The sequence below is a fragment of the Amyelois transitella genome, chromosome Z (genome assembly GCF_032362555.1).
Source record: "Amyelois transitella isolate CPQ chromosome Z, ilAmyTran1.1, whole genome shotgun sequence".
NCBI classification, from domain to species: Eukaryota; Metazoa; Arthropoda; class Insecta; order Lepidoptera; family Pyralidae; genus Amyelois; species Amyelois transitella.
Window position 1 is genome coordinate 14,022,501 of NC_083535.1, and position 9,985 is coordinate 14,032,485.

The following is a 9,985-nucleotide window of genomic DNA, read 5'->3' on the forward strand; positions in this document are numbered from 1 at the left end:
GCCCGTGTGGTGAGACACTGCCATGACGTCCACGCTTAGCACTTTAGGAGTGTGAGTATCTCCCGTTCTCCAGTTCCCTATGTCCTTCAGCACGCTGCATACCTTCTGGAAGGCTGTGGAGTTGTCGTCAGTGGCGAACAGTGCGATGGTTTTGTTCTTCCTCCGCACTATCCGACACCGCTGACCCCCCACTGATACCGTTGGTAAGGCGTCGTAGATTTTACGACGCATGGTAGTTTTGCTTGTGCTTCCGTTCAATAGGAGACCGAGTCCCGGTGAGATGTAGACGTTTGTCTTCGCCCTGTCGTTGCAGAAGGCCACTCCCACTCGTTCCGAGTTGTTGTTCATGAACATGGCAACTCCTCGGACCCTGAGCCTGGGCTTGCCGGCCTCGGCTGAGTGCAAGAGATTTGGCAATAGGTCTTCGCTGCCAAATGAGCACTGCTGCCCTTGTGTGTGTGTGGTTTGTGTTTGTGTTTGTGTTTGTGTGTTCGAGGAGGGTTGCGCCTCGCCAGCCGTGGCCTTGTTGCGCTTTGTTGCGATTGCTGCGACTTCCTCGATGTATTTGAGGAAGTGGTCCTTTGTGCTTTTGTTATGGAGCAGATCGCTCAGCACTTCCCTTCCCAACTTTTGGTTGCAGACACACTCCAGGTTGTAACGGGCAGTTTGAAACCTGGGGCAGTCGAGTATTATGTGCCATACCGATTCGCTGACGTTCGGGTCGCACTCGCATCCGGGACTGTCTTTCAACTTGAACCGGTGCAAGTATTCTCCGAAGCCGCCGTGACCCGTCAGAATTTGAACGTGCAGGTGGTTTAGATTCGTTCCTCGCACGAAGCTGTAAGCTTTACTTACATCGGGGAAGAACGTTCTCGTTACCGCACCTTGGGAGGCAGTATCGAATCTGTCTTGCCATCTGGCAATAGATTCCTCCCTGATCTTTCTTCTGACGTATGACAGCGGGACTTCTGCGTAATCGGGAGAGAGATTCTCTTTCGAGGCTCCCTCTTTGGCAAGCTCGTCCGCCCTTTCGTTTCCTGCCGTGCCCACGTGGGCTCTGAGCCAGAACAGGCGAACCCTTCTCCCTCGCGACCGTATTACTGCTATGCTCTCTCTGATAGCCTTTGCCAGAGGATGGGTGAGCCGAGTACTGCACAACAATTCCAACGACGATCTTGAGTCGCTAAGGATGTTGATCGCTTCCTCTTCGCTCTCCAGCGCTCTGGACACCGCCCTGTGGAGTGCATACAATTCAGATTGGAACACGGTACACGTGGGGTCCAGGCTGAAGACTTGGCTGTGTATCTCCTTCCCACTTTCCCACCACGTTAGTGCCGCTCCCACCTTGCCCTCCATTTTACTCCCGTCGGTATACACCTGTGGGCCAGTAATCTGAAGGGCAGTTTGGGTGGCATCTGTCATATCCTCGAGTAGAGTGTACTCTAGTTCGATTTGAGAAGCCGGGTGTGGTAAATCTTTGGCTTTAACAATCTCCTCGAGTTTACGATGCGGTGGTAGGAAATCGACGGAGAGCCCTTTCTTCGCCTCGTATAGGGACGCAACTTCCTGGATTCTGAGATCGAGCGGTAGGATTCCCGCTAGGATTAACGCTGCCGGCAGTGACGTTGTTCTGTATGCCTTGCAGATCCTTTGCGCGAAACCCCTCTGGAGTGTGTCTAGCGCTTTTCTGTTTGTGATGTTCTCAGACGCTTTTGCCCATGCGCAGGCCCCATACGTTACGATAGGTTCTATCACTGCAACGTACAGGGTTCTGATGATTTCTGTGTTCAGTCCCCAGGTGACTCTCGCGGCGCATGTCAGTTGTTTGTAGATGCTGGCCGCTTTTGTGCAGATGTTTCGCACGTGAGTGTTGAAGTTGAGCCACCTGTCTATGGTGAGTCCTAGGAGTTTAATCTCGTCGACCAGAGTCAGAGTCGTTCCGGACATGGTGATATGGGGGGGGGTGTACTTCAGTTTTTTTGTCAGCAACATGACTTGCGTCTTGTGTGCTGCGAAGTTCAGCTTGTTTTCCTTCCCCCACTCTACCGTCATCTCCAATACTCTGTTGACGCGATCCTCCATTCCCTCTACGGTCTTACCGGAGAACACCAGAACTCCATCGTCTGCGAACGCCTGGCAGTAAACTTCCTCTGACGATAGCCTATGCAAGAGGGGATCCAAGATAATGTTCCAGAAGGTGGGGCCCCCGATGGAGCCTTGAACACATCCTTTCGTGGTATCCCTTTCGCTGGTTTCTCCCGCATAGTTGACGACTATCTTTCTGTCCTTGAGGTATGAGTCCACCATCAGGTATAAGTTTTTGGGGCAGCGTCTGAGCCTCAGCTGGTTCATTAGAGCCGGCCACCACGCGTTGTCGAAGGCCCCCTCTATGTCCAGTGACACGATCAACACGGATCTCCCCGCTTCCTTTTCCGCATTGACGTGCCCGATCAGGTCATAGAGAGCGTCCTCTGTTCCGCGTTGCGGCAAGAAACCGTACTGCCTTGGATTGAGGGTTGGGAGTAGGTGCCACTGTAGTCTTCTCACAAAAAGCTTCTCTAACGTTTTCCCTAGCACTGATAACAGGCCTATAGGGCGATAGGACTTCGGGCTGGTGTAATCTTCTTTGCCCGGTTTGTTGAGAATGACTACATGTGCGATTTTCCACTGTTTGGGGAAGTAGGAGATGGCTAAGCACTTGTTGGCTATCGCCATGAACACATCCCGTGAGCAGCGGATCGCTCTGGCGCAGATGTCCGAGGTGAATCCGTCCGGTCCCGGTGCCTTCTTGGGGTTCTGCTCTTGCAGCACGGCCTCCAGTTCGGCTTCGGTGAATGGCGGGTCATCCTCTTTCAATTCTCCCAACCTCTCTTGAGGTGTTTCTTGTACAATTTTCCGGAGTTGAGTGTGGTGCGGGGTGTCGGTTTCCACCGTGTCGTCAGGGTAGAAAGTGTTCGCTAGTAGCACTGCCGACTGCTTGGGATCCAAAGTCTTTCCATCCGGTCCTCTAAGCAGTAGCTCCTCTTTTCTACCTGATGTTTTCCTGAGGACACGGTAGATTCCGTCCCACATGCTCTCTTTCTCCTGCTTCGTACAGAATTCCTTCCAACTCCGAGTTTGGGCCTCGGCAGATTGCTTGGCGTATAACGCCTTGGCCTCATTGTACTCTTGCAGCACGTGTTCCTTCCGGTGGGGAGCAGCGTTCTTGATCCTCTTCTTCTTACGAACGAGATCCCTTTTGAGCTGTTCAATCTCTTCCGTCCACCAAGGGAAGGGGGAACCTCTGCGCTTTTTGCCTATCTTCGGTATCGAGCTTTCGCACGCTTCCCGAATTGCTGTTGTGTAGGCATCTGTCAGGATATCCATTTCCTCTCCACACACTACCTCTTCTACTCCGGCGGGCGTGATGTTCCTCTCCGCTAGTAAAGACAGGAGTGTCTCGTCGAACGCCGACCAGTTCGCCTTTTTGGTGTTGTATACTCTGGTAGTAGGGGCTGCCGCATGTTGCAGCCGCACTCCTAGCTCCAGTGTGCACGTGATGGCGTTATGGTCTGATGTGATCAGCGCTCTGTCGACTTTCCAATTCCTGATCTTTCCCAGCAGTGAAGGGCTGCACGCTGTCACGTCTACTATGCTGGTGCATAGCACGTCTCTTCGCCAGACTTCGAAGGTCGGAGTGTTTCCGGTGTTGAGGATGTGGTATTCCATTTCGTTGATAAAAGCGCAGTATTCCGTCCCTCTCTCGTTCTCGGATTCGCTGCCCCACCAGTGACTCCAGGCGTTTACATCTCCCGCCAGTAATACGTTAGGCGTGTTGAGCGATTCGCATACTGCCTTGGTTCGCGCAATGTAAGGACCTATATCGGCTGTCCCGTCGAAGTATACTGAGACTACTCCAAGCCTGAAGCTGCCTGATTCCAGTACCGCTGCGGACTCCGTCTCGGACACCAGCTGTGGATCATGTGTGATCCTAAACTGGTCCCCGAATACGTATATCGCTGCTTTTACCGGGTTTCGGCTGCTGATGTTCGAGGAGCACTGGATTACTCTAGTGCCGGGGTACTGCTTCACTCTGCCGCTGGATCCGGTGTACGGTTCCTGCACCAAAGCGATAGCGATTCCCTTTTCCTCTGCTACTTTGAGTAGCTCGGCTGTGGCTATCTTGGAGCGCTGGAGATTGATTTGTACAATTCCCAGCTTCGTCCCTGTCTCCTCTCCGGGAGCGCCAGGTCCATTCATGTGGCTGCCTTTAGCAATACGCTATCTTGGAACGCGCTAGTCTATCCCACACTTCTCTCTCCGGGCATTCGTCGCTGAATGCCATGTGCGGGAAGACGTTCTGTGCCTTGGCGTCTTTGCAGTTCTTGCACCTTGGTGGTCCTTCCTCCAGCCTTGTTTTGCACTCTTGCCAAGAGTGGGCGCCGCCGCAGTAATTGCAATACTGCGCCGACTCCCGGCAGAGTGCCTTGGGATGTCCGTATCCAAGGCATTTGGCGCACTGTATTAGCGGGGACTGGTCTTCCACGGTTCTCCTTTGGATCGCTATGTGGACCGCCCCCGCCTCTAGCATGCGCTTGTGGAGTAGAGGTGCTACCTCGAGTACTGCATGGCACTGTAGCGGGTTCCTCGTTCGCTTTCGGTACCTCAGACGGATGTGTTGGTGGTCGCCAGGCAAGTCTTCAAATAACTTTTTATTCTGTGCCTTTATGTGCTCGACCATCTCTTCGTCCTTGAGGTATGCCATCACGTTGTTGACCTTTACGAGCGGGTTCTGCGGTTTCGCCTCCTGAACCTTTAACGCCGAGTTTGTCTTTATTTGTTGTTTGAGCCGGTTTACGTCTTCCTTGTTCTCGCAGCTGAGCAAGATCTTGCTGTTTCGAGCCTTCCTCACTCGATCCACTACCACACCGGTGTTTTTAAAGTCCAGCGTTTTTGTGATTGCCTCTAGAACCTTCTCGCCCGTGTTGTTGGGGTCGGCGCTAGAGACAATCAGTGTGTGGTTCGGGTTTTTGGTCGGCTTGGGTGGTACGCTTCGCGCTACCGCAGCATAGGTTCTGCTCAGCTGCGGGTTTTTGGCAGGAAGGGGGACATTTTTTATGGTTGAGTTGTACCACTCCATCGTTCGGCGACTGTTTGTGGCAATCTCGGACACTTCCGCCCTGATCGGGTTTAGAATCCCTTCCAGGTGTGCGGCGGTATCCGCCAGTGCCAGCTCAGTCCCCAAACCTTGGCGGGCGTCTGTGCCGTGTGCAGAGTTAGCCTGGGTTACGTCCTTCACCTCTTCGACCCCGTCCAGTATTTTATTGGCTTTGGTCATCAGGGGAGCTGTTACTTCGCGGATCTCCTCCCCAATCTCCTCCTTCGAGACAAGTCTGAGGCTGCGGACTTCTTGAAGCATCCGCTCCATGTCCATCCGCAGCTCAATGACTTCCTCCTTAAGCTCTTTATAGGAGGGTTCTTCCTGTCGCTGCTGCTCTGGAGATTGAGATTGGGGAGCAGTCTCTCCTTTTTCCCTGATGGTGTCGCCTTTAAGGTAGTGGATTTCTGTTACCAGAGATCCGACGGTACTGGTGAGTCGTTCTAGGTGGTCCATGACTTTTTTGGACCCCGCTGGTCTTGCAGGTGCAGTCCGGGTCCTCCTCAAGGGGCGGCGCTTGTGTATCTTAGCGCTGTTGGCTGGCTTATTCGGTGGTTCGGCTGTTGTTTGGTGGCTGATTTCAAGATTTGCGGCCTTCACCGATTTGGTGACCACTCCGTCCATCTCGAAATCGAGCCAGCTCTGAATTCTTTGGACTGATCCATAAGTCCCTTTGAGGGAGTCGGCCATGTCCTTAATTCGCGCCTCGAATTTTGCCTGCTGGTCTTCCAGCGCTTTGCGGTGCAATCTCTCTACGCAGACAGATCTTTTTAGTTCTCTCGTCCGTTCCATCTCCAAGTTCAGGCGGTGCCTGTTCCTAGATTCGGCTAGTGAGAGGACGATCTCGTAGAGGTTGCCCATACACTCGACAGCTGTTGCTCTTAGTTCCCTTTTCAGGGTCTTGGAGCTTTCGATGGCTTCTTTCCCCTTTAGGTAGTACTCCCGGGCCGCCTCTGTCGCAAGGTCCTTGCATACTCCCGTGTGTGGTCCTATCGGCGGAAGTATGCTCTGCCTTCTTTTGGAGAAATCTGTCTCCTCGCTGTCCCAGTTCCAGCTGGCTTCCGGTCCCTCCTCCTCCCATGCCACTAGCTGCTCCTTCTTCTCTTCGCTGTTTGTGGCGGGAGTCAGTTCCTCTGACTCCTCATCTTCCCTTGCGGGGGTGGTGGAGATCACTATGGAATAATGGTCTTTCCGGGGGGGGGCTTGGGTTGTTTCCAGCGGTTCTGGGGTTCCCTTGGTGTCTGGAGACTCAAGAGTCTCGGGAACCTGCGCGGAGGGTGACTCCTCTGGCTTAGACGTCTGCATCTGCACGCTGGGTGGTACATTTGTTTCTTTTTGGGTGTTGGGGGGTTGGGTGGTTTCGAGGAGGGAGGCATCGAGCGAGATATCCGACAGCTGTCTAGCATCGTCTACCTGCTCCCTCCTGGCAGCAACTTGCGCGCCCTTAACCACTACGGCTCTGCGCAACCCTCCAGATTTGGTCTTCTTCTTGGCAGATTGCGCCAAGGCCCAGCTGCGTCCCACTTCGAGGGGGCCTGTAGGTGGGCTTTTGCCTACCTTCCTCAACATGTTTATTAGTTTGGCCGCTTTGCTGGTCCCGGGCGCCGCCTGCGTGTGAGGTGGTGTTGTGTTTGAGTCTGTGTGTGTGTGTGTTTTCTGTGTTTCCAATTCATGCTTACCCTCGTGTAGCGGCTGGCGGGTGATCGGCGAAATTGGGGCCGTCGTCGTCGCTTCCGTAGCGCTGCTGGAGGCGCCGATGTCCTCAGATGTCGCGGGACACTTAGCCGCGGGGGATGGCGATGATGAATTGTCAGACATGGTGTTTTTTTTTTTTTTTTTTTTTTTTTTTTTTTTTTACTGCTTACAAATACTTAAAAATACTTAAACTACCTTATTCTATTTGTCGACGGTACTGCCGCAGCTCGACGCGAGGATGGTGGTTGCGTGCCGGTGGTGATGCTGCTTGTAGTTTTCTCGGATTTTCTTATTCGCTCCCCGATGTTTTCGGTGTCCGCGTTGCCAAATTCCGTTGGGGCCAATCTCTTGGATTTTCAGAGACTAATCTAACGAGCCGTCTCGCTACTCTGTAGCTCCAATGATGCCGGAGATAGCCCAAGGGGGGTTGATGACGCGGTCACGGGGGGAGGGGGCAGGTCTTGACTTGAAACCGCAAGAATCTGCGGTATATAGCAATGACCTGCACGGGTATCCTTGCAGGGCAAATTCCCGTTTTGTTCCTGGTTCCTGGTGTTCCCGGTCCCGATTCCTGGACTCGGCTGGGATCAAGTTTTAGGTCTTGCTGAGCCCTTTCAAATGAGCCCTTTCTGGGCTTCCTAGCTCCAGCCGTTCCCGAGATATGACCAGAGGGGAAAAGTGCCTTGGGGGGGAGGGTTGAGGGGGGGGGGGAAGGAAAATTATTTTCGTCTGAAACGGATAGATCCGGTGTCAGCCGAAAAAATTTGGGAGGGGGGGGGGGCAGGGGGTGGGGGATGGCGATACTGGACCCTGGGCACAAGGTCCCAGTGGAAAGATCTTTTTATCCCGAGTTGAGCGAGCCCAAACTCGAGTGTCCTGTCGCCTTAGGAAGGGGGAAACCCTCAAGACAATTTTACCTGAAGGTATTGGGCTGGTCTGCACGATGGGGCGAAGTCTCGGAGCTCGCTTTGGAGTCTTCAGTTAGGGCCGTGACGGTCCGCTGGCCAGCGCTGTGACGCGAGTTACGTACGATTGTTAGGCGCTATGACGCGCGTTACGTAGGTGCGAGCCTCGACGCGAGTTTGCCAGACGTCACAGCTAGCAGCGATCCCTCCGTTTGTATGGGGATTTTGCGATCTTCAGTAGCTCGTATCTCCTCCGTTTCTTGATGGATTTCCAAGCTCCAAAGTTTGATCTTTAGAGCTCGACGGGGGCTTTACGGTGTTAATTTGAGCCAGAAAATCCCACTTGCCTGAACGATTTTATCGCTGCCTGAAGTTCTCCTGCTTCTCCTCGGGAACCCTGGTGAGCTGAATACTTGCCAACACGAATCCTGGTTTACTGAACACTTGGGAACACTTTGAAAACACTTTGGATGTTATAATACCAAGAAAACCAATTTTTTCGAATTTTTTGCGCGGAGCAGATGTTGTATAGAGCGCTATAAGGCGAGTACTGGGTTAGGTTAGGTTAGGTTAGGTTAGGTTAGGTTAGGTTAGGTTAGGTTAGGTTAGGTTAGGTTAGGTTAGGTTAGGTTAGGTTAGGTTAGGTTAGGTTAGGTTAGGTTAGGTTAGGTTAGGTTAGGTTAGGTTAGGTTAGGTTAGGTTAGGTTAGGTTAGGTTAGGTTAGGTTAGGTTAGGTTAGGTTAGGTTAGGTTAGGTTAGGTTAGGTTAGGTTAGGTTAGGTTAGGTTAGGTTAGGTTAGGTTAGGTTAGGTTAGGTTAGGTTAGGTTAGGTTAGGTTAGGTTAGGTTAGGTTAGGTTAGGTTAGGTTAGGTTAGGTTAGGTTAGGTTAGGTTAGGTTAGGTTAGGTTAGGTTAGGTTAGGTTAGGTTAGGTTAGGTTAGGTTAGGTTAGGTTAGGTTAGGTTAGGTTAGGTTAGGTTAGGTTAGGTTAGGTTAGGTTAGGTTAGGTTAGGTTAGGTTAGGTTAGGTTAGGTTAGGTTAGGTTAGGTTAGGTTAGGTTAGGTTAGGTTAGGTTAGGTTAGGTTAGGTTAGGTTAGGTTAGGTTAGGTTAGGTTAGGTTAGGTTAGGTTAGGTTAGGTTAGGTTAGGTTAGGTTAGGTTAGGTTAGGTTAGGTTAGGTTAGGTTAGGTTAGGTTAGGTTAGGTTAGGTTAGGTTAGGTTAGGTTAGGTTAGGTTAGGTTAGGTTAGGTTAGGTTAGGTTAGGTTAGGTTAGGTTAGGTTAGGTTAGGTTAGGTTAGGTTAGGTTAGGTTAGGTTAGGTTAGGTTAGGTTAGGTTAGGTTAGGTTAGGTTAGGTTAGGTTAGGTTAGGTTAGGTTAGGTTAGGTTAGGTTAGGTTAGGTTAGGTTAGGTTAGGTTAGGTTAGGTTAGGTTAGGTTAGGTTAGGTTAGGTTAGGTTAGGTTAGGTTAGGTTAGGTTAGGTTAGGTTAGGTTAGGTTAGGTTAGGTTAGGTTAGGTTAGGTTAGGTTAGGTTAGGTTAGGTTAGGTTAGGTTAGGTTAGGTTAGGTTAGGTTAGGTTAGGTTAGGTTAGGTTAGGTTAGGTTAGGTTAGGTTAGGTTAGGTTAGGTTAGGTTAGGTTAGGTTAGGTTAGGTTAGGTTAGGTTAGGTTAGGTTAGGTTAGGTTAGGTTAGGTTAGGTTAGGTTAGGTTAGGTTAGGTTAGGTTAGGTTAGGTTAGGTTAGGTTAGGTTAGGTTAGGTTAGGTTAGGTTAGGTTAGGTTAGGTTAGGTTAGGTTAGGTTAGGTTAGGTTAGGTTAGGTTAGGTTAGGTTAGGTTAGGTTAGGTTAGGTTAGGTTAGGTTAGGTTAGGTTAGGTTAGGTTAGGTTAGGTTAGGTTAGGTTAGGTTAGGTTAGGTTAGGTTAGGTTAGGTTAGGTTAGGTTAGGTTAGGTTAGGTTAGGTTAGGTTAGGTTAGGTTAGGTTAGGTTAGGTTAGGTTAGGTTAGGTTAGGTTAGGTTAGGTTAGGTTAGGTTAGGTTAGGTTAGGTTAGGTTAGGTTAGGTTAGGTTAGGTTAGGTTAGGTTAGGTTAGGTTAGGTTAGGTTAGGTTAGGTTAGGTTAGGTTAGGTTAGGTTAGGTTAGGTTAGGTTAGGTTAGGTTAGGTTAGGTTAGGTTAGGTTAGGTTAGGTTAGGTTAGGTTAGGTTAGGTTAGGTTAGGTTAGGTTAGGTTAGGTTAGGTTAGGTTAGGTTAGGTTAGGTTA

At 51.0% G+C, this 9,985-nt stretch overlaps 1 protein-coding gene across 1 annotated transcript in view; it reads right to left on the bottom strand.

Moving 5' to 3' along the window:
- Positions 1 to 4,239, bottom strand: part of LOC132901769 (uncharacterized) — a 6,458-nt gene extending 2,219 nt beyond the window's left edge. The window contains exon 1 of the mRNA XM_060953469.1: positions 1 to 4,239. This exon is cut by the window's left edge and continues 2,219 nt beyond it. Within this exon, the coding sequence (XP_060809452.1) occupies positions 1 to 4,239 (4,239 nt within the window).
- Between the last annotated feature and the right edge of the window lie 5,746 nt (positions 4,240 to 9,985).